At 36.9% G+C, this 25,133-nt stretch overlaps 1 protein-coding gene across 1 annotated transcript in view; it reads left to right on the top strand.

The window, feature by feature from the left end:
• CYRIB (CYFIP related Rac1 interactor B) overlaps positions 1-25,133 on the top strand; it is a 142,663-nt gene that overhangs the window by 92,667 nt on the left and 24,863 nt on the right. The window contains 3 exon segments of the mRNA XM_049765588.1: positions 4,055-4,093; positions 14,933-15,015; positions 23,682-23,803. Coding sequence (XP_049621545.1) covers positions 14,943-15,015; positions 23,682-23,803 — 195 coding nt within the window. The 5' untranslated portion in view covers positions 4,055-4,093; positions 14,933-14,942.

Raw genomic sequence — 25,133 nt, 5'->3', positions numbered from 1 at the left:
CCTAATTGTTACATAAGACTTGGCATTTTATTTCTTGGGGCCGGAACAGTGGCACAAGCAGTAAGGCATCTGCCTTGCACACGTTAGCCTAGGACGGACCCCGGTTCAATCCCCCGGCATCCCATGTGGTCCCCAAGCCAGGAGCAATTTTTGAGCGCATAGCCAGCAGTAAATCCTGCGTATCACTGGGTGTGGCCAAAAAACCAAAAACCAAATAAACAAAAAAAGACTTGGCATTTTATTTCTAGGAATGACAACAGTTGTATTTTATTGTTTCTTGATTAAGACATATGATAAGTAGAATTTCCCTTCATGGTTTAATGCCAGTAGTATTGGTTTTTCTCCTGCGGTTTATGAAAGTGGTCAGCCAAGCCACTTGTTTATTTCTGGGTGACTTAAGCAGGCCTTAGGGAAAGAAGTTTCTTTGGCAGAAAAAGCAAAAGTTCCATTTGTAGTAACATTGATCCAAGAGTAGCTTTTGAGGAAAACCAACATTATTAGTCTTGGAACATAAATAGCTTCCATTCATCTGACTGGTAGAGAAAAGAAAAAAAATTAAGAATTAACAATGTAAATCCGAGGTCTCAAACTCCTGGCCCACGGGCCATTTGCGGCCCTCCGTACAACGTTTTTTCGCAGTATTCACGATTACTTGCTTACCGAATAATCGCAATAAAATCGCATTAGTAAGATTTTTTTATTGCGAATATTCGGTAAGTGAAATCCCTTATGCGGCCCTGCCTCACCCCGACTTTGCCTCCTGCGGCCCCCAGGTGAATTGAGTTTGAGACCCCTGATGTAAATGATAGAAAATATGAATTTCTGGAGCATAAGTTGAAAGCTAAATAATGATCCTCAGACTGTTTCTTTGGACTTACTGGATTTTAAAATCTTAATTGAGGACATTAAAAATTGCTTTTACATGAGCATCAAATATTAGATTATTTGCTTTATATTGTGTTTGGGGCCACATTTGACTGTGCCCTACGTTTGTAGCTGGTTCTGAGCTCAGGAACCACTGTTGTTGATGCTTGGGAGCTGCATGTGCCTCTAGGGATCACACTGCCAGTTCGAGAAATAACTTCACTAACAACTATTGTGATAATGGTAGTGAGGGAGAGAAATAGAATGCCTGTCTCGAATACAGGCAGGGGCTGGGGGACTTTGGTGGTAGGAAGGTAGCACTAGTGAAGGGGCTGTTCTTTTTTATGACTGAAACCCAACCACAAACATGTTTGTTAATCATGGTACTTAAATAAAGATATTATTAAAAAAAAAAGGCAGGGGATAGCCACCTACAAGACAAGCATCTTAACCCCTATTATTATCTCTCTAGCCCTGGATCATCTGCATTTTAGCATCACATGTTAATAGCATTGGCACACTTTATATTAAGTGTAAACATACTTTGGTGTGGGTTTGATTGGAAATACAGTGTGAAAAAAAATTTGCAGAGAATTCCCACTCTTTCCTGAGCACATGAGAGAATCGAGGTGCCATGAAATGTAATGATATCAAGGGAGCAGCACGGGGATTTGTCAGCTTTTGGGAGTTTGCGAACGTTTAAGGGACATTAAGGATTGTTTGTCTAGTTAGGTAAAGTGAGTGTGGGATCCCGATGGTTAGGTTTTCAACTTGATATTACCTGAAAGGAGAGTCTTAGACAGGCATGCATTTGAATTCTAATCAGACATTAGCAAATTATTTAGAAACAAGTTGGAGATGTGAGCAAATTAAATGGGAAATTAAATTAAATTAAATCAGTGCCAAAGTTTGTTAGTGGCCTGATCTTTTCTGTGAGTAACTGGGGCTTGGTCCTGAGGAAGCCTCTGAACAAAGAAAGCAGTGTCTGAGTGGGAGAAAGGATCTCTACCAGATCTCATTCCTTATTGGTCATGTATTTGGCCAAATGGTATTCTAATACCTTCACTCCACCAGGTTATTCTTAAGGCCCCTGTGCTAACTTATAATGATGGTGAGCAAATAAGAGAAGGATACCACCATAAGCTAGAATGAAATGGGTCAGTCAGCCTTTTATTTCAGCCTAATACAAAGCTTTCAAGGTGGCAGAGGTTCAACACAATCTTTATGCTAGATGTAGATATAGATCATAACAGTGGGATTATTGGAAAAAAGTTACTATGTTAGTCCCCCCACTCATTCTAGATTTTCTTCACATTCAGTTGGCACCACTTCTTTGTCTTTTTTTTCTGGTTGTGTGACCCTGAACTTCTTCCCCAAGGGCTAAATAGATTTCGTTGTAGTTGCTTTAGTCTTGCCATACTACAGCTTCCTATTTATAGTTATTATTGGTCATTATAGCTGCAGTCTCGTCCTCTAGTTTCTTTAGTCCCTATTGTAGCAGCAGTGAGTTGTCATGTTTGTTTGATGAGGTGTATTCCTTCCCTCATGATAACTCCTTTCTTCGTCTGCTAGTACAAAGTTAGGGTTCCAAAATGAGCAGGCCAGAGTTGATGCTTCCCAACTCCTTGTCTTCTGGTAGAAGAATTCCCTTCTCTCCTGGCTGTGTCCCCCTGCAACCCCTTATTTGGATTTGGGAATATAGTTCACATGTAAACTTTTGGAAGACAGTGTGCCAAGAGTACTGGTCACTTAGCACTGGAAGACAGTGCCCTTGTTCTTTTTTGTTTTTTGTTTTTTTTTTTTGGTTTTTGGGCCACACCCAGTGGTGCTCAGGGGTTACTCCTGGCTGTCTGCTCAGAAACAGTTCCTGGCAGGCATAGGGGACCATATGGGACACTGGAATTCGATTCGAACCAACCACCTGTGGTCCTGGATAGGCTGCTTGCAAGGCAAGCGCCGCTGTGCTATCTTCTCCGGGCCCATCATTCTTAAAAATATGTTTGTTAAATCTAGGGCTCTTGGGCCATAGAATAAACAATCCAGAAGAGAAATTTTCACACAATCTAGACTGGTTACCTAGATCAAAAATTACTCCTGGGCCCGGAGAGATAGCACAGCGGTGTTTGCTTTGCAAGCAGCTGATCCAGGACCTAAGGTGGTTGGTTCGAATTCCGGTGTCCCACATGGTCCCTCGTGCCTGCCAGGAGCTATTTCTGAGCAGACAGCCAGGAGTAACCCCTGAGCACCGCCGGGTGTGGCCCAAAAAAAACAAAAAAAAAAATTACTCCTTATTCTCTGAATTAAGCGAGTTTGTTTCAGTGATTGAAGTTGCTCTTCGTTGCAGAATTACAATACGCTCATTCTGAAGTTTTTATTTTACATAAAATAGTTGTGAGCTTTGAAATAGTAACACTTACGGTTTAGTTGCGTTTTACCAAATGTGTTTGGCAAAGGACTCTGGTTATTATTATTATCATGTAATACTTGTATAGAACTTATTTTTATAATACCTTTAGACTGAATGTAAGAATATAGAATATAGTTATAAGAATATGGAAGTAGGGTTCTTGATAATTTTAGGCCTTTGTTGTAAGAATAAATGAATTATTAATTATTTTCTGTTCTATCTTGCTTCATATACTGTTATGAGAACTGTACTTCCCTGGTACATCATTTAGTCCTTCACGATCTTGAGGCAAATAAGACCTGTTGGTCTTCCCAGAGCTTAACATAATGTCATACTCTTAGTATATCCTCCACAAACAATTGTTGAAATAGCTCAGAGAATTAAATAGCATGTGTCTGTGATAGCATTCGTGGAATTTCAAGTTAGATTTTAGGAGGATTTTCACACAGTGCTCAGGGCCCTTCCTGGTGATTCGCAATCAGCTGGATCAGAGGTTTAATGCAAAGACCCAAGAATACAGTGCTGCTCAGACCCTGTGGAGCTGGGACTTATCAGGGCCACCCCCGTAGTGCTTGGGGTTGGGGGTGAGGGTCGGCTCTAGTGTCGCATCCAGTAGTTCTCAGGGAACTGACAACGTGGCACTGGGATTTAAACTAGGGTCAGTTGAATGTAAAACACACACTTTGATTCTTGTACTATCTCTGCTGCCCTGTTATTAAATTTAAGGTTATGTTAAAGTATAATGTTTATATTTTCTTTATTTTTTTTTCTTTCTTTAAACAGATAGAGGGACAAGAAGAGAATCACCAGTACTGGCTGAAGGTAAATATGTCTTTGGGGGAAATGATTATTTAATATATAAATCAAAAGTTATGATTTAAATAAAATATTTGACTAAATGTAGTCCAATTATGTATTCTGTACATAATATTAAACTACTAAAAATGTCTTTAGGAAATATATTATTTAGCTTAGAGTAGGAAGTAATGATGAAAATGTAAATAAATTAATTTGAGCTTTTTTTTTACAGCTTTCTTTCAGTAGACAAAGTAAGTGTTTTCTTTTGAATTTCTTTTTACTTATCACCAGTACAGTTAATCAAGAGAAGTCTAAGCAGTATTTTTTGAAAACTAAAAGGAGAAATCTTTCTGTATGCGAACTTAAAGAAGGATCTTACTTATTTTGGCCCCTTTTTGAAAATACTACAAGAACACTACAAAAATGAAGTTACTATTATTAAAGGCCCTGAGTACTTCAGTTGTTTCCGATTTTAACAAGTTAATGGGTGTTGAAAACAGTATTTTTTCATGTGCATCTATTGTAGTCTTCAACTAAAAGTGTTCAGCATATATTCTCTTTCTGGTCATAAACAGCTGTTTATAGTAATTTACTTTCTATTAGTGCTGACAATATGATGGCCCTTTGGAATTATAGTCACCTTACCTATTCTATACGGAGGTCTAAATCCCCCAACCCCTTTTTGGGTGCCACAACATCTCTTTGGTAATCTGGTAAAAATTTGTGAATTCCAGGGCCAGAGCTGTGGCGCAAGCCATAAGGCATCTGCTTTGCGCACTCTAGCCTAGGATGGACCAAGGTTCGATCCCCTGGCATCCCATATGGCCCCACAAGCCAGGAGCGTTTTCTGAGCACATAGCCAGGAATAACCCCTGAGTGTCACCGGGTGTGAACCTAAAACAAAAACAAAAACAAAAAAACCCAAAACAAAACAAAAAACTTGTGTGAATTCCTTTTTGAAATAGTAATTCTAAATAGTAATTTATGGTTTCATGAAATCATGTAGGATTAGAATCTTGATTGGAAAAAATTACTAAACCTTACTTCAGAATTGCTGAAAAAATTTCCCATCCAAATTTACATTACTGAAATTTCTTTGGCGCTCCTAGTTTTAAAAAAAACATAGTGACAAGTCAGCTAGTCCTTGTTTTTCTTGCTTTTGAGTTACGTGTAGTTTTTAATGCTCTGTGTAACTAATAATAATTACATACTTTTTCTTTAAATCGTATTCTAATAATAAAGCTTGAATTGCTTGAAATAGCTTTGATAAAATACCAAAGAAAGAGCGTGCTATGAGGAAAGGGAATAGGACAGTGAATGTTAACCCTTGAACAGTACGTGAAAGAACACTAATTCTGCATCAAGAAATGGGAAATAAACATGCAAGAAGTAAAAATATCAGCATGAAGTGTCTAAATTTAAGCAAGAAAAGTGTCGTAAAACACTTTTGCCATAAAAAGGCTTCAAATAAGTGCTCTGATAAAAAGGCCAAATCTTGTAAAAAGTTACCGGTGGTTCCAGAAGTAGTTAAAACCCAGCATTTTTAACCATTTTTCCTGACATACTGTCCTGTTTACTTGTCCACAGATGGGCACTTGAAACCTGGGTAATAAATAGACCAGTGGTTTTCTGTCTTTGATGGCCTGTTACCAGTCAGTGTGCTTATTGGAGGCTGAAGACCACTGGTAGAACCTAATGATGATAATGTGACAGACTATGCTAGGAAGAGCCTGGAATGCTGTCATTAATTTGGATGGTTTGTTCAGTACTTTGTGGTAAATAAAGTACTTTGTGCTGTCAGTAGGGCAGATCAATTGAAATTTGGTTGGTAGCTTAATATTACTGATAATTTCTCAAGAGGATATACTAGGGTATCTGATTGTGTATATTTGTGTGGGGGGGTACTTAATCCTTTTATCAATGTAGAGTGAGCCTCATTTTCTTTCTCTTAAAGATTGTACCATCTTAAAAGTTGGACCATCAGGATTATTGCCTCAGTCATCTTTTAAAAACTAATTTGTACAGTGGATATGGCACTTGGCCTTGTATGCATTCTACTCCAAATTGAATCCCTGACATTGCATATTGTTGATCCCCTGAATACTGTCAGGGGTCAGTCCATCAGAGAACCAGGGAAAACCCCTGAGTACTACTGGAATTGCTCCCAAACTCAGGGGGGGAAAGTAAGCTGCTTTATGTAAATGCAGCTCATATTCATGCTATAATGCATTTGGTATACAAAACTTTAAAGCTATAGTAGCATTTGGTTCAAAAAAGTATGTAATACATATTACATTTTAGTTATAATAGCTTCAAAATGTATTTAAGATCAATATATTTACTGTATTTTAAAATAGATTACATATGGCCTATTTTTAGTAAACCTGGCTCTTTTAATTTGAGCAATTTCATGTTTGACATATTTAATGACTCTATTTAAAATATTGATATATAGAAGATAATCCATATATCTTACTGGTAAATTTTAAGGACTGAAAATGGCTTATGAAGCCATCGCTAAGGAATTAGAATTTTATCCACCTTTGAAATTGCTCAGAGTTATATTATAGTCCTTTCTCTTTAGTGACAACCATTTATCTTAAATTTGTGGTTACTATATCCTCACATTTTAATATGTGTATTTGATTATATATGTGTATCTACGTGGATTCAGAATAGCATTGATTTAAAAAAGATAAATCCAGGGTACTTTTTGTTTTTTTTAAAGAAAACCTTCATAAACTAGGTAATTTGAGGTTTTTGAGGGGAGGGTCTCTTAACTGGTTTTCAGGGGTGGCTGGTTTCCCCCTTGATGCTCTGTGCCAGATAGACTTTGGGCTTGAAACATCCAGTGTGTCTGGGGCTGAGGAAGGGGGTAGTGTGGGCCATTGCCACACTCAAAGGTGTTTTGGGGCCTTCAGGATGCTAGGGTGCCCATATTAAGCCAACACTCATACTGGAATCAGCCACACACAAGACATGTGCCCTAACTTACAATTATCTCCTTAAAGCAATTCTGAGGACTTTGGTTTGTGGGCTACACCCAGCAGTGTTTAGGATTATTCTTGGCTCTGTACTCAAGGGATTACTCCTGGTGGAGAGCGCTTATACCAGGTGCTGGGGATTGAGGCTAGTTTGGCCATTTGCAGAACAAGTGCCCTACCTATTATACTCTCTCTCCAGCCCCAGTTCTGAGAATTTTAGAAAAATATTTTCATTGCACATCCATTCTGTGCACTTTGGAACTTTGTAGTGTTCCATTTCAGTGCCCTGTATTTGTTCTTGATATGTGACATTGTGTTCGAAAGCACATCTTGGCTTTCTTTCATTGATAACTTGGGCATTGATTCACATTGGTGACTTTTATTTCATGTTTCGGGCCATGTCCAATGATGCTGGGGAGAGGAGGAACTACTTCCTACTCTACTAGGGAACCATGTGGTGCCAGGGACTGAATGCCAGCTTCCACTTGCATATGCTCAGTTTGTTTAGCTATCTCTTAGGCCCTGGTAATGACAGGGAGGCTTGAAGTTGTAATATTTCTGAATCATATTCAAGATACCATGACAATACTGATATTTCATTATGGCTCGCTTCTGTTTAAGACACAGTATTGGTCTCCTAATTCGTATTTATGCTTATAACCAGGCAACCTATTGAGTTATTCCTTTAAAATAGTTCAAGTAAGATTATTCATTTCATTTCAAAATACCCACTAGATGTCAGCATCAGAAAAGATGAAACAGAATATGTGTTGTTAGAAACAAAAGTCCTATGAGAGGTTCACCCTAGTAAGAAAACTAGTGTAAGTAACCCACTTTGTGATGGAGTAAAGACTAGAAATCATGCTGCTTTGATTTTCACTTACGCCACTTTTATTTAAGTCAAGTACCCTGATTCCATGTGAGAACTAAACTAGTAAAATGTGTTCCATCTTTACAAGTGTTGGAGATTTTTTTAAAATAAGATTTTATGCTACTATGGAGTTAACCTAGTAGCATTTGTGTCCTGCCTCTTAAAATTTGGAAAACAAAGGATCATTTTGTTAGTGACTTTGATAATGGTAGGTTGGTTAGTGTAGGAACCCCTCCTTTTGAAATAAAAACAAATTTGTAGATATTGAGGAAGGGAAGGGAAAGGAGAAGAGAGAAGGTAATGAAAAAACGCTTATGGAAGAGTGTGGCCTTCTCCAAAGGTGGAGAGATCTGTGATATACAAAAATGCATCTAAGTAGGAAATTTCACATCTTAAGGGGAAATGGCGACTACCATACATCCAGGCAATACATAGGCACCTAGATTCTCTCTCTGATCAGTGACTCAGATTCGGATCCGAATTCAACCAGGAAAACAGTGACTTTGCTTGGTATTTATTTTACTTTTTCATGGAGGTCACTGGTAATAATCAACCTGGTGTACTGGTCTGGAAAGTTCCGTCATCTGGTCACCATAGTTGTGGAGATTGTACTTGGGGCCTCACATTTACCAGGCAGGTGGAGGCAGATGGCTAGTCCTTCTTACTAGGCTTTTTTTTTTTTTTTTTTTTTTTTGGTTTTTGGGCCACACCCGGTAACGCTCAGGGGTTACTCCTGGCTATGTGCTCAGAAGTTGCTCCTGGCTTGGGGGACCATATGGGACACCGGGGGATCGAACCTCGGTCCGTCCAAGGCTAGCACAGGCAAGGCAGGCACCTTACCTTTAGCGCCACCGCCCGGCCCACTAGGCTTTTTAAAGTAGAGTATTTAATATGAATTTATTCATAAAAGTTACTGGAAATTTTAACCAAACAATTGTGCTGAGATCTGTAGTGTTTTTATTCATAGTCCTTTTAATACCACTTCCAAACTGTTTTCTGCCACCATTTCTGCTACCAAGTGTATTATGTTCTTCATCACCCTCTCATCAGCCCCTGCCCCCTCACCCACTCTACAACTTTCCAGAGACCAACTGAGTATCCTTTCATTTGGATTCTGGCTAGATGAAGAGGTTTATAAGGTAATGGGGGTTGGGGGTGGCAGGGAAGATTGTACACTGTATAGAACTTGCCCTGCACTTGGCCAACTTGGGTTCACTCCTGTACCTCAGATGGTGCCCCACCAGAGCAGAACCCTGGGCACTGCCAGATGTGGCCCCCAAACAAAATAAAACAAAACCAAAAATATGGAACTGTCCTGAGCACAGAATCTTGTGGTTGATCTATGTTTCTCTCTCACCATTTTATCAACCAGAAAGTTACTCAGATTCCATGATTTAGGGGTTTTATGGAGTTTACTTTATGTACAGATAGCTGTAAATCATTGGTCATTAATGAGCAGTTCAGTCTACAGTTTCTCTCCCCTTCTCAAAGGACAGAAAGATGTGGCTGAAAGTTTCAACCATCTGATGATGTCTGTCCTTTTGGCAAGTAGTCCCAATTTTGAAGCTATAAAGCTATAAAGGTGCTGTCACAGTCATAAAATAAGAGGCTCATCATTCAGGAAATTCCAAGGGATTTAGGAGCTTTGCATTAGGCCCATGGCCAAATGTGTATTTATTAATATATCATGTCAGGAAACTTTGATATTAATGTAGGAAGCAATGATTACTTCTGGAACCTGAGGGCTAACATGGCTAGACAGAATTTAGGAGGAGAGAGTCCTGTAAGACGAAAAGTTCAAGTTTGAAGGAAGCCAGGCTCTTCACTGCTTTGCCTAAGTCCCACAAGAATCTAGAACCTAGATTCATAACTATCTTTTGCTGACAGGAAATGCTGGTATTAACTGAAAAGCAGAAAGGGAGGCTGTCTGTAGTTCTTCTCATTGAAGGACTTAATGACTCGTTCAGGCTGATAAAGTAGTGAATGGGGTGAGTAAATGTTATACAGTACAGTTTTTTTAGTACTAGGTCATCTCTAGAAAACACTACTTCTCTACAAGGTGCTAGGATGCTAGGAGGTACATGTGACACCTCGCCTCTTCCTGTTGTTTGATACTTGCAGAATTTTAGTTCTTGGAAAAAAAAGATTACTCAGTGCCCCCCTGGAAATTTCCTTTTTTTAAGTAAACAGATTGGAAACAGCCCCCTAATTTCACTGGGACGCTGCTCCCTTGCCCAGACACTCTCATCTCAATACGGAGGGAGGGGCAATATAACTTTTGAAAACACTGGGATATAGATGGAAGGAAAGCTCCCTCTGACAGTGGAGGTCCTTGGAGGCCTGAGAGATGGTATAGGTGTTAAGATACTTGCCCGACATGCTAACTGTCCCCAGTTTGATCCCTTGCACTATAATATGTTCTAATCACAGAGCCAGGAGTAGCCCCTGAACATTGCTGGGTCTTCCCCACCCAGTTTGAAAAAACTGAGTACCAGGGATATTCAGTTGTCTTATTTTCATCAAGTTCAGTAGGGAAGAGAATTCCCCAGAACTCAGTTTCTTAAGCATATTTTACCACATACAGAACAGAAAACGGAAAGGGCTAAAAGAAAAAGGGAAATTTTTGATTGTGACCTAATATAACAAATACGTGTGTTGCCCCGTCATTGTGCAGAGCCGGAAATATTATGACTTTATGAACCCTCCACAGTAGACATTATGGAGAAACTAGGAAATTTGACTGAAGTCACAAGCTTGGTGTGAACACTGGCAAATCTGGATTTCTTACCAGACACTGTATCTGCATCCGCCTGGAGTTGGCTATTAGCTCTATATACCATATATATTTGAAACCTGATATTGACAAGATGGATTTATTTGTGTTTTACTTTTTATGGCTAAGGATTAAGTGGGGTAGACCACTTGCCTTTCATGCAGCCAACTGGATCCTATCCCAGGCATCCCATATGGTCATGTGAGCACTGGCTAGGAGTGGTCCTTAACTGTATAGCCAAGAGAGTAAGACATTCCAAAAGAATTAAAACATTCAGTAGTTATAATCATTTTTTAAATTTTTTTATAGCAAACAAGATTAAGAAGATATTGAACTATTTTCAGCTCTTTCGAAAAATTCCTTGGAATTTTTGTTCAGTTGAGCAGAAGATATCTGGTATGGGTTATTCATAACATTTTATCCTACATTGCCATATATAATAGAGAGAATACCAGCATTGGACCAGTTTTGTAGCATTAAAGCTTCTCAAGCAGATACTATTTTTTCTCAGGCCCATTTTATTTAATGATACCTTGGTTGTCATGACTTATGGTGGTAGATTTTATTAACATCTAGTGCAAGGACTTTGCAAACTTGTGATCTGTTTTTTGCCTAAGAATTGGAACATGGGTGAGTGTTGCCAGAAACAAACTTGTATTCATTATCAGTGATTTTGAAGATTTTTTTTTATTATGCATTCAGAGACTTTGTATTATTGCTATTTTCTTTTGTTGCTTTACTTCACTTCCCCAGTCATTGCAATGACCCCCATATGGAGTTACAATCTTAGTTTTAGAAACTAAGATCTAGCATGCTGTTAAGGAACCTACAGTGTACAAAAGACCTCCTCAACCAAGAGGAGGAGATCCAAATATTACTCATTTTGAACTTCTAGATTCAGATATTAATCATTTTGAGGATGGGACATTCTGAATTAGATAAACTGAGTTATTTTCAAGTTAAATGTCTGTGCTTGAGATAAAAAGGCAAGAAATACAAATCTTCGAATATTTGTAAATACTCAGATCAGGACCAAAAATGATACAAGTTAGGCTGTCACATTCAGTTGGAGATCTTGGAAAGAACATTTATTCCAGAACACATAACTATTTCCCCTATTTCCCTTGGAAGAAATGAAAAGTAAAGCAAGTAAAGCGGTATGAAAATTCAGGTCACATCCTTTTCCCTCTGCTGGATACTAGTGATGTGATCTTCTACTCACAGTGTTAGTTTTAGGATAGCATCTCAGCAATAATCATGACAAAATGGCCTTAAAAATTAACTTGTGACTTTACTCTTCTTTGGAGCATTGGAAGGTCATTGATGAAGATGCTCTCTAAAATAAAATAGAGACAATTTTTAGAAAGTTATTTTTGTGAGTTTTGGAGTTGTAGTTAATAACCAATTAATTGGTAACAATGACCAATATTTGTTGAATACTTTCTGTGTTCCAGACACCATGCTAAGTCAATGCTAAATCTCATTGAACTCTAGTAATGACTTCTTATATAATTAGTTTATTTCCTGTATGAAGAGAATGTATCTTAAAAAAGGTTAGCTTGTATCCTCAAAAGTCAAAAGTAGCATTGGAAATTTAATTTGACTCTATAGACTAAACTTAGCATGCATCATTTTCATAAGGACAATTGTAGTGTTGTTTTTTTTTTTTTTTTGGTTTTTGGGCCACAGGGGTTTGACGCTCAGGGGTTGTGCGCTCAGAAATTGCCCCTGGCTTGGGGGGACCATATGGGACGCCGGGGGATCGAACTGCGGTCCGTCCTACGCTAGCACTTGCAAGGCAGACACCTTACCTGTAGCGCCACCTTCGGGACCACAAGGATAATTGTAGTTTTTAAATGTTTCTTTTCTTTTTTTTTTTTTTTTTTTTGGTTTTTGGGCCACACCCGGTAACGCTCAGGGGTTACTCCTGGCTATGCGCTCAGAAGTCGCTCCTGGCTTGGGGGACCATATGGGACGCCGGGGGATCGAACCGCGGTCCGTCTCCTAGGCTAGCGCAGGTAAGGCAGGCACCTTACCTCCAGCGCCACCGCCCGGCCCCAAATGTTTATTTTCTATTGTGATGAAGTTTTGGTATTACTAGGTAATTTTTTCATGATTTGACTTAGTTCTTGTAAGAGAATTGATAGTTTGAAAGAAAATATTGTTTTATTTGAAAGCTTTTTAAAAATCAAAGAACTGGAATATACTGTTTCAGATAATTTCTTCTCTTTTTCTCTTTCTTTCTTTCTTTCTTTTTCTCTCTTTCTTTCTTTCTTTCTTTCTTTTTCTCTCTCTGTCTCTTTCTTTCTTTTTCTTTCTTTCTTCTTTCTTTCTTTCTTTCTTTTTCTCTCTCTGTCTCTTTCTTTTTCTTTCTTTCTTTACTTCTTTTTTCTTTCTTTCTTCTTTTTTTCTTTCTTTCTATCTTTTTTCTTTCTTTCCTACTTCTTTATTTCTTTCTTTCTTCTCGTCTCTCTCTTTCTCTCCCCCTCCCTCCCTCCTTCCCTCCTTCTTTCCTTTCTTCTTCTTTTTTTTTTTTTTGTTTTTTGTTTTTTGGGTCAGTCCCGGCAGCACTCAGGGTTCAGTCCTGGCTCTGTGCTCAGAAATCACTCCTGGCAAGCTCAGGGGACCATATAGGATGCCAGGATTCGAACCACCGACCTTATGCATGAAAGACAAATGCCTTACCTCCATGCTATCTCTCTGGCCCCAGTTTCATTTAAAAAATGGAATTTTTTTGTATTCAGTATGTGTGTGTGTGTGTGTGTGTGTGTGTGTGTGTGTGTGTGAGAGAGAGAGAGAGAGAGAGAGAGAGAGAGAGAGAGAGAGAGAGAGAGAGAGAGAGAAGCAGGATGTTTTTATTAAATGAAACTTACTTAGATGTGAGGGCAGAGAAAGAGAGGAATATGTGTTCAAAAGAGAACACAGGTTTCTCCAGAGAGGAATAAGGCCATAAAGAGCCAAAAAGAGCCTAGCAAGTGTGATACATGTTTGAAGGAGAACATGGGTTTGAAGAACAGACCAAAGGGAGCGTTGTTCTATTAGAGAGGCACTTTTCCATGTTTCTTTCTGTTTGCAAATAAATTAGGTTGCACTTAGGGTTGTCTAAGAAATATACCATTTTATTCAAATGCCTTATAAATAAATTGACTTATGTCTATTTGTACTTATTTTCTTGTTGGGGAGCTCACAGTTAGAAACATTATGCTACTCAGGGAGTATGTGGAGGGAGAGGGAGGAGCACAGGAGACCAGCAGGGCTCTTTTCAAACATCTAATAGTTATGGTGAGTAATGAAGGAATTTTCTCTTTGTTGATAAGAATATTGTTGCTCTTACGTTTTTTTAACATTTACCTGCAGTTCTATATTTGCACAGAAAGAACTGAGATTGGTGGCGATGAATGCTAATAGTACCATAGTATATGCCTTCCTTATAGACACTGCAATATCCAAAGACCTGGTTTTCTAGATCTTCTTGACATCTTTGACCTTCGTGCTCTCTGAGCCATGGCTAAATTTGGAGTGTGATTTATGCAGTGTTTGAATTTTACCAGTTTTTCTCAATGTATTTACTAGATCGTAGCTTTTGCTGGCTGCCTATATGCTTGTTTTCTCGTTAACTGCTAAGTTGCATACCTTATATGGTTGCTTATAGTATATATTGTTGAATATTCAAACTGAGTTAAATAATAAAACATTTGATTAATTTTTAGGAGTATAGAAAATTTGAGAACTATTTATGTGGTAACAATTTTTTAAGTCTGGTCATTAATAACTTCAGTTTCTAATGGTTAAATGTGGTTTCAGTCCTACCTTCCTCTATTCCCAATGACGATTTAATTCTGCAAAGGGAAAATACCCCAATTATTTTACAGAGTGATGGTCTCGATATTTACTTATTTGCAAATATAATTTTTGATGTTAAATTGAAAATAAGTGCCTCCAACATTTAAAGAAATGACACAAGTATAGATATTAACCATATGTAAATAATGCCAGTTTTATGTAAAAATCTAATCTTTTCCCAAGCTTAATGTAACTTTTTTTGATATGTGGAAATAGGGGGAAGAATTATAAACTCAAGCCAAAGTGCTTTGGTTGTTTTAAATTTTCATTGCCAAAAGCATAGAAACCTGCACCTGTTGGTAATTATGAGCAAGCCAGCCTTTGCCGAATCCCAGGCCTCTGCTAAAATTTTTTTTACTGGAACTAAATGATGTTGCCATTTTTATTTTTAGGTTTGCTGGCATGGGTAATCTCATTAAGGTGCTAACCAGGGACATAGACCACAATGCAGCACATTTTTTCTTGGACTTTGAAAGTAAGTCTCTTTAGCCCTTCACAGCTGGTGCATAATGGTAAAGGTGAAAGATGAATTAACTCACACCACAGTGAAGGCCAGCCAGAATATTTGCTAATGAAATACGGGATCAAAATTTGCATGACTTTTTTCTCAATCCTAGGCAAACATCACCATCATATGTATAATTTCTTTAGTTTTTCATTTGCTAAAATCATGTTGAGTCTGTAGCCAGTGCTGTCCTTTCATTAGTCCATGAAGCAAATAGCCTTATGATGAACATTCTAATAGTATGCCTTAGTGACTATGCCAGCAGTTTCTATGCTTATAATCTAGACTCTATGTATTTTATAAAATAATGTATTGAAAATTTATAATTGTGCTGCATATCTGGGAACAGTAGTTTAAATCACTTGCACAAATTATTAGTAATCTAAATTTGGTTAGAATGTATGCTGCATTCATTGGCATATAGGATGTAAGTTTTTAATATTCTGCAATTTTAAGATGAAATGCAATGGTGACCTATTGCCAGAACTTAAATTTTGGCTTTGAAATAAATCATTGTTTCAGTGCACTAGTAAATAAGATTACATGTGGAATAATGTTTGATCAGAAATTTCTTTTTCAGAAGAATGAAACTATTGGAATACTTAAAGAATTTTTCATTATAAGGCCATTAATGAAACTTGTCTTAAGAGAATTTTGAGAAGTAGAGCAACAATTATGCCATTGTGTACAGGAAAACCACATTTCACCTCTAGGTCCTACATATCAACACCTTGAGAACCTGGTTTGCTGTCAACCAGAGCACAATCTGGGTAACCTGAAGGACGAATTCATGGCCTAATGAACATTTTCCCTGTTACTATTTTAAAAACGATAAATTTCAGATGTTCTCTTTTATAAAGGGATATTTTCTCTTTTCTCATTCTTGTCTTGACAGGTACCTTAACATGGGGAATCTTCTTAAAGTTTTGACATGCACAGACCTTGAGCAGGGGCCAAATTTTTTCCTTGATTTTGAAAGTGAGAAGATGATTTTATATCTATTTCTCTTTGCCTGCAGTAGACTGCGTTTGTCTTGCTCTAAATGAATGTTTCCACTTTGCCATCTTTTTAAACTGCTTTGCATGACTGAGCTGTGAATTGTTTGGGTAAAATTTCTGGTGCCTTCTAGAACTGGAAGTAATGTACATTAAATTGTGATGATAAAATGCTTTTGAATTCTATGAGAGATTTATATATATTTGAGCATTTATAATTTGCTACCTATTCTCTCAAATAAAGCATTTTTTATGAAAAATTGTGGAAAGGACAATGCTACTTTAAGATTTGTTAATATATTTTGGGGGAGATTTTGTATTATAATTAAGAAAGATTGATGAATTTTCAGTTACTTTGGGAAATATTTTAAATAATCTGTTCATGAAGGCCATTCAGAGCTCAGTAATTTGGGCATAATATTAAAAGGTAAGTGTGAACCTAAATGATTTAATCTGCAGATAAATTGAAAAGTTAAGAAATTTATGTATTTCAGTAATTTTCCTAGCAATAAATTTTGAAAACTGGGTTCACAGACCTTTGAGTAATTTGCCTTCTGTTTGTTTTATGTTGCATGACCTATTGTAATATGGTCTAAGAGTGGCAGGTAAGTGTCATTGGCTCCCATGCATGTTAAAAGGCTTTTGCTTTTTTGGCTGTCAGTATTGCTTTAGCTTGTCTGGTTGTCAAACTGAGAACTATGATATTAGTGTTTTGTTGTGAATGTTGCTATTTTATGATCCACACTTATGATCATTTCTAATGATCATTAGAAAATTGTTAGGAAAGGGTGAAGAGATAGATAGCCGTAAGCTATAAAATCATGAATCTTGTATTTCTATCTAAGATGAAAACACAGATAAATACTTATAATTTAAGACCTTTCTGGTTTTAAAACTAAATTCTGTAAAAAAAATTCCCAAAGAGACACTTGTTTTTGTCAACTTCAGTTTTGTTTGTGATATTCTATGTTCATTTGATTTTATGAATGATTGATATTTTTGCTCTAAATCAAAACAGTTTTTACAAATATAATCTGCTAACAGCTTATATCTATTTGATGCAGTAATTTGTGGTCTGGTATTTTTGTACTTTAATAGTTTCTGTAAATGTTCTGTTACATTTTGGGTATTATATACAGATCAGCAAAGAATAGCAATATTCTCAGTACCATATTAAATTATTTGGGGTATTAGGGGAAATATTTTTAAATGAATTTAAATGCTAGTTTTCTTGACCCTTCTCAACAATTTAACAGTGCTATTTATATGCATGCTTAGCATGAATTTTAATCAGCTTGGGATGTTGAGCAGATTGCTGATTTGAAGATTATTTTTTCAGTGAGGCAACTTACATTAGAGCTATATTTTAGTTTATTTGCATCTGTTTCAAACTTGATCCTGTATATTTTTATGCTCTTCTGTCTTTTTTTACTCTTTGTCCAAAATTTCTTTGCAGAATCTTGGCTTTGATAAGTCAAGATCTTGTTCAAGACTTGGCACTTGATGTTTATTTTTTGACCGCAGCATTATGTTTCGGTTAAGTGAGAAGTGTGAATACAATGTATTTAAAATACAATTTGAGCTTGGTTTTTCAACATAAAAGGTTTGGACCATGATCCTAAATTTTAAGAAGTTAATTTAATGCCAGAAAAAGGGTTAGATTGCTATTTTTTTTTTAGATTGCTATTAATAGTAAAGTGTTACCTTCTTAAATAAGGGTGGATAGGGGTTAACATTTTTCTTTGCCTATCATCCCAAGGAGAACTGGTTTTAACACTTCTACTGTTAGGTGAGCTAAGGCACACTGTATACTAGACCAGAGTTTGCTGGTTTGTTTTTCCTTGTTTAGATTTATCTCACTAGTTGTACATTTTTCTTTCTTTTGGAAATACACATTTATAAAAGTGTATCTTGTCATTTGGTTACTATAGTGACCATAGCCCATCAGATGGGTCTTTTATGAAGCTCTTGTCAATGCCAATTCTTACTTAGAATAATTAATAATTAATAATTACTTAGAATAGTCATTCTTTCATTGTATTTAGTGTCCCTTCCTTCCTTCCTTCCTTCCTTCCTTCCTTCCTTCCTTCCTTCCTTCCTTCCTTCCTTCCTTCCTTCCTTCCTTCCTTCCTTCCTTCCTTCCTTCCTTCCTTCCTTCCTTCCTTCCTTCCTCCTTCTTCCCTTTCTCTTCCCTTCTTTTCTTCCCTTCTTTCTCTTCTCTTCTTTCTTTCTTTCTTTCTTCTTCTTTCTTTCTTTCTTCTTTCTTTCTTTCTTTCTTTCTTTCTTTCTTTCTTTCTTTCTTTCTTCCTTCCTTTCTTTTTCTTTCTTTCTTTCTTTCTTTCTTTCTTTCTTTCTTTCTTCCTCCCTCTCCCTCCTTCCTTCCTGCCTTTCTTCCTTCCTCCCTTACTTCCTTCCTTCCTTCCTCCCTCCTCCCTCCCTCCCTCCCTCCTCCCTCCCTCCCTCCCTCCCTCCCTCCCTCCCTCCCTCCTTCCTTCCTTCCTTCCTTCCTTCCTTCCTTCCTTCCTTCTTTCTTTCTTTCTTTCTTTTCTTTCTTTCTTTTCTTTCCTTTCTTTTTCCTCCCTCCCTCCCTTCTTTTCTTCCTTCCATTCCCTTCCCTCCTCTCCCCATTTTTTTGGACCACACCCTGTGGCGCTCTGGGGTTACTCCTGGCTCTGCACTCAGAAATTGCTCCTGGCAGGCTTGGGGGACCATATGGGAAGCCAGAGATCAAACCAGGGTAGGTCCTGGGTCAGCTGCGTGCAAGGCAAATGCCCTACTGGTGAGCTATCGCTCTGGCCCTCCTTTATTTTTTTTTTAAAGTATAAACAGGTATTAGAAATGTTGAGGAAGGGGAGGGAGGGAAAGAGTGTAATATGCTCAAGAGAGACCATAGACTTCTCTAGAGGGAGGAGTGAAGAAAGAGAAGGGAAGAGAAAGGAGAGGGGAGAGAGAACCCAGTACACATCTAAGTGTTAAAGTGTGAAATTACATATCTCAAGAGGGGAGATAGAGGCGATGTATAGGCAACACATGTGTACAGCAGTTGCACGTGGACATGTGCTCTGTAGCAACACGAGGACCCAGGGAGCATTTATGCCTATATCATTGATTTATTTTACATTTTTCTTGGTGTAGCATTTTTTTTTTATGAACAGGAATATCCAAGCTACCAGAATAATTTACTTTTACTATTTTCACCCTTCTGATTGGCTAAATAGAGCTCAGTATACCACCACTGGTGGACAACTATTAATTCCTACAGAATATATTGGCATTTTGCATCAATTGTATGCAAATGAACCATTCTTAGTGCAATTGAAATAGAATTTAATAGAATCCCTTAGTGTACAAAATGAAGACTTAAAATCATCATTCCCACGATACATAAATGTACTGGACTTAACTGTTTATTACTTTATGTTGAACATTTAATTGTTTTGCCTTGTTTATTGGTTCTTGTATTCCAGCAAGTAGCTGCTGAATATGACAACCTTAATAACCCTTGCCTTTGGGGATTTCTAGGCAAACTTTAATTTATACTCAAGATCAGGAGAGGTAACTTTACAAGGCCGTGGGTAAATTGGATATCATGACTTTCTGATGGATTTGAGTTAGATTGTGGAGAATGAAATAGAAGTTTTCAAAGTATTTAGCAACATTATTTATAGAAGATACACAAAGCCTTAAAAGCATAAAAAGACGTTTTATTTCCAGTTAAATATATTGTCTTTACTCTTGAATACTAGAAAGAGGAAATTTTCTTCTTCTTTTTCTCTTTTGGTCACACCTGGCTGTGCTCGGGTGCAAGACTGTGTGCCTTACCCACTGTGCTATTGCTCAGCCCCAAGAAAGAGGAAAAAAATTTTTAAGCAAATTATATCTATGTAAGATTTTTACATCTTAAGAATACTAATTCAATTAAAATGTGAACTCTGTTTGCCCACAAAGTTTCTCAGCAATTATACTAATTACAACATATTAAAAGTACTGAATTGGAATCTGGTTGTGATTTTTTTTTTTTACACTGTCAATTTATAACACATTCTAGTGACAAATCTTTTCAGTAACTCTTATGTCCACTAAAACCGTGATTCTTGGAAGAAGAGGAACATGCTTTATAAATGATAGTTCGATACTTACTAGTTAACCTTGATTTGCATATCCTCCAGGTAGATTAGAATAAAGTTAAATAGGGCCCGGAGAGATAGCACAGCGGCGTTTGCCTTGCAAGCAGCCGATCCAGGACTGAAGGTGGTTGGTTCCAATCCCGGTGTCCCATATGGTCCCCCGTGCCTGCCAGGAGCTATTTCTGAGCAGACAGCCAGGAGTAAAGAATAAAGTTAAATAATAGGTTATTTGTATATGATAAAGTACTTATTTTCTTTTATTCTATTAGTGCCTTTCCATTTTGTGATATATTTTCTCTAATTCTTGTCTTTTGTACTACCTGTTTCCCCCTATTCCATCTTTAAAATATATTATTTTAATTTCCCATATTACCTCATTTATATTTTCAACTGCTTTTTTTGCCTTGTGCTTTATGACCTCTTTATTTTGATGACATTTTACTTATATTTATTTTTCTAAAATGACGTATTTGTTCAGAGATAAGGATACATAACAGCCCCCTTCAAGTCATGTTGGAGGTGTATTTAGATCTCTTTTCGTTCATTCACCGTATTTTTATTAAAGAAAATGTGCTGTTAGCTGAGTTCACATACTATACAGTGTCTGCACTGTAGATTGAGGCCCTTGCCTTGATGAAATATAGAAAGTGACTATATTTACTGAATAAATGGATGCAGAATTAAAGCAGAAAGATTTCTTAACAGAATTAAAATTTTAGGGGCCAGAGAGAGTACAACAATTAAGGCACTTGCCTTATGCATATCTCATCTAGGTTTGATCCCTAATACTGTGCTTTTTATAGTCCCCTGAGTAGAGCAAAGAGTGATCTGTGAGCACTGCTGGGTGCTGTCTAAACATCGTCCTCCCATTTTTTGGGTGACTTGTTTATTTTATAATTGTTCTTTACTTCCTTTTGTCCTGTAACAATTTCAGTTTTAGCAGTTATTTTTAGTGACTCCTATAGGAAATCTGCAAAGTTACTGAAATACTCAGTTTTGTCTTCCAACTATAAAAGCTGAAACATGCTTATTTTCCTTTGAGTTATTTTTGAAATTTGTCTTGATATAAAAACCATTATGTACACTCTCAGTAATATATTTTATATAGAAGTCAAATTAAAGTCTTTTTGTTAGCTAAGTGGGACATTTTTCTTCAAGTAATAAGAATTTATTTTTGCTATGGAAATCAAAGTGACAAGTCTTGGTGCATTCTCTGATACATTTTGGGGACGGGGAGCTTTATTTTTGCAGCCTTTTCTTCCTAGTGTTTCATCCTTTTGCATGACTTGGCTATCGGTAAAGTAGTGCTTACCTGTCTGCTATTTTCTGTTTGTCTTCATTTCTACAGCAGTCTTCAGCAGCTTTCAAAATTATCAATGTGACTTTCCTGTGACAGTCTAAAAATGTTTAATCAGTGTGGTGCTGAATATTTTTTCTGCCCTTTGGGGAGACTGGAATTTTCTTTATTTTTAAATTCATTGGTATTAAGCCATTAACAACTATTAAACATTTCCAAGGTCTCTGTAAATCTACTTGACAATGTTTCTTTTGTATGTCTCAGTGTCACATTTTTCTGTTACCAGCTAGGCACCACACCAGAAAATATATAGCTTAATTCTTTCAAGCTTCAAAATACCTTTTGATTCATAATAGTCAAAAAATATTGTCCTTTGTCATGAATTCCCACTTCATGAATTCAAATTATTATATGTGTCTACTATTGTTTTGTCTGTAATTTCACAATTTCATTTGAAACTTATAAAACTGACTGCTGTTTTTGCATGTAAAAACTACTTTTTCCCCTACTGCATCTGGTGTAAGTATAAAAGTGAAGAGGTGTGCTTTCTAGAATGTGTCTATTTGGAGAATTATGTTCTGGCTAAATGTGAAGAAATATTACTGCTAAATGACAAACCCTAACTTAAAAAATCATTTAGCTATAATATTTGTCTTAGTATTTACTTATAGTAGTACAATATCTTTAATAGTCTTTTTTAGTTTTTCCATTGGCTAATTATTTGGTCATAGCGTTTTCATTCAAAACCAAAACCAAAACCATGATTTCTGAAAAGAAACTTGAATAAACAAAAGAGCATAACATGTAAGAGATCATAAATTCTTAATTTCACTTTGTATATTGATGTTTATCATTGTTGCTGTGAGTGCTGTTTTCTGTTGAATTAAAAATTGATATCATTGGTTAAAATGAGTATATGGTTTGCATACATACATACATACATATATATATATATATATGTTATCAATTGGCAGGTTTCAGGAGTGGAAGGAACTGAGTTATCACTTGTCCCAAGAATAAAATTAATTTATAGTCTTGAGTCATCTTAATTTCTAGTTTTATATGTGTAGCAAGTTTTTGGAAAGGAAATTTGAAGAAAGTTTCTAAGAAAGGAATAAGTTGATCATTGTGTATTTGTGGTGAGGTGAAATGGATGCAGAAAAGCCTAGGCATCAGTTTTAATTGCTAGAGATATTTAACAATGATGATTTTAATTCATATTATCAGTGATCTGCCTCCCATCTCTCTACAAGAAAAAATTTGAGCGTTTTGAAATTATGCTAGTAAAATTTTTTAAAGCATTGTTGTAGTCATGTTGGTCATTTTAAATGCTTTATACAAGTCTTGAGAATTGAATGTGATCTAGTTGAAGTGATTGATGAAAAATTCAATTTCAAAAAATACCATTACTATATTAAATTAAAGATTATGTTTAGAGAAACAAATGACCAAGTTATTAAAAGTAAGATTTCTTCTAGTTTATCGGAGAAAAATCTAGATTTAGAACTCCATTAACATGTTTGTGACTAACACCACAGGTGGTAGAAATGCCCATCTGTTGTGTTCCTGACTATGCTTTTTATAACTTCCCTTCATTTTTCTCTCAAGTTCAAATCTGTAGGAACTCAGTTTTTCCTTCAGTCTTCAAAACATTTAGTGATCATTTAGTAGCTTAAGGTGCCTAGTTTTTAAGCAGCCTAGTAATGCCTGATTAGTTTCTGAGTTCCTTTGCTCAGGTATCAGCAGAGACAATGGTATACAGTTTAAAGCGATCCATAGAAAAGATAAAACTATTCTAACATTTATATCAAAATGAAGTCATTAAGATGAATCTTATAGAAAATTAGTCCAATTGATAGACTGTTTCTGTTGCACTTAAGTAGATCATTATTTGAATCTATGCCATTAACAAGAGTGGTCAGTAACACTAGGAAAAGTAATTATTAAAACATCACAATTTAAATTTTGAGTTATAATTTTTAAGTTGTTTAATCTGTCCATGGTTTGTAATTCAGTTAGTAATGTTTGGTGTTCCCTTGCTTCTTTTTAATATGTAGAGCGGTGGGTTAACTATAAAGCTTTTCTAAGAAATGCGAAGTTACTATTTGATGAAATTTTGCTATCTTCAGAAATTGGGTTATTAATTGCTTAAAGTTGTACATGTACTAAAAAGAAATCTTGTGACTATAAAATCTCTTGTGCTTTCCTGCTATTTAGATGCCCAGCCTACAGAGTCCGAAAAGGAAATTTATAATCAGGTGAATGTAGTATTAAAAGATGCAGAAGGCATCTTAGAGGACTTACAATCTTATAGAGGAGCTGGCCATGAAATACGAGAGGTAAAGCACATTTATACTTTTTCTCTTTCTTATTTTCCTTTCACATTGAATTCTTGTAAAAGTAAATCCACTAGCTTGAAAAAAAATCAATGCATAATTTACATTTTCCAGTACAACACGAAGTAAGTTAAGTATATCTCTTTGATATATTACACACCCAGAGTCTATGCTCAGGGAGCAATCCTGGTGGACTAAGGGACCACGTAAGGTTTCTGGAGATCAAGCCATGTGCAAGGCATGCTTCCTACTCACTGCACTAAATCTCTGGCTCCTGATACTTAGAAAGTGTTTAATTTCGGGGCCGGAGAGATAGCACGGCGGTGGGGCATTTGTTTGCCTTGCATGCGGCTGACCCAGGACAGACTGTGGTTCAATTCCTGCCATCCCATATGTTCTCCCTGAGCCTGCCAGGAGTGATTTCTGAGCGCAGAGCCGGGACTTACCCCTGAGCGCTGGTGGGTGTGGCCCAAAAATTCAAAACCCCCTCCAAAAAAACAGTGTTTAATTCCAACATAAAATCTGAATCGCATGTAATGGGATGTGGTGTAAATAGTAATAATTAAAATTTGAAATTTTGTGATTTATTGGAGTCCTTGAAATGAGTGTTTCTATATGCAATCAAGGCAATAAATTAATACAGTATTATTATAGATGACAGCATAATTAAGTATACTATACTGATGGTGCACAAAATATTTAGGTTGTAAAATATCATCACTATGTGCCTGGAGAGATAGCACAGCGGCATTTGCCTTGCAAGCAGCCGATCCAGAACCAAAGGTGGTTGGCTCGAATCCCAGTGTCCCATATGGTTCCCCGTGCCTGCCAGGAGCTATTTCTGAGCAGACAGTCAGGAGTAACCCCTGAGTACCGCCGGGTTTGGCCCAAAAACCAAAAAAAAAAAAAAAAAATCACTATGAAAAATGATCAAGATATATCCCATGGCCACTTATCCATGACGAAGATATCAGTTCCATGTATTTGAAGGGATATTTGTTTGTTAAACTTATTGGTTGGTTGATTGGTTGGTTTTGGGCCATACCCAGTGTCACTCAGGCGTTTCTCCAGGCTTCTGCACTCAGAACTCGCCCCTGACAGGCTGGGGGGCCATATGGGATGCCGGGAATTGAACCAGCTGCACAAGGCAAACGCCCTACCTCTGTGCTATGAAGAGATTATTCTTAATACTATCTTTTCTAATAATGCATGATTTACTGTGCTTCTCCTTTTTTGTTTGCTGGGCCACACCTGGCAGTATTCAGGGGTTATTCTTGGCTCTACGCTCTGAATTTAATCCTGGCAGGCTTGAGGCACCATATGGGATGCTGAG

This window comes from Suncus etruscus, chromosome 19 (assembly GCF_024139225.1).
Source record: "Suncus etruscus isolate mSunEtr1 chromosome 19, mSunEtr1.pri.cur, whole genome shotgun sequence".
NCBI lineage: Eukaryota > Metazoa > Chordata > Mammalia > Eulipotyphla > Soricidae > Suncus > Suncus etruscus.
The sequence above is the reverse complement of the archived record's forward strand: the minus strand, read 5'-3'. Positions and strand labels throughout refer to the sequence as shown.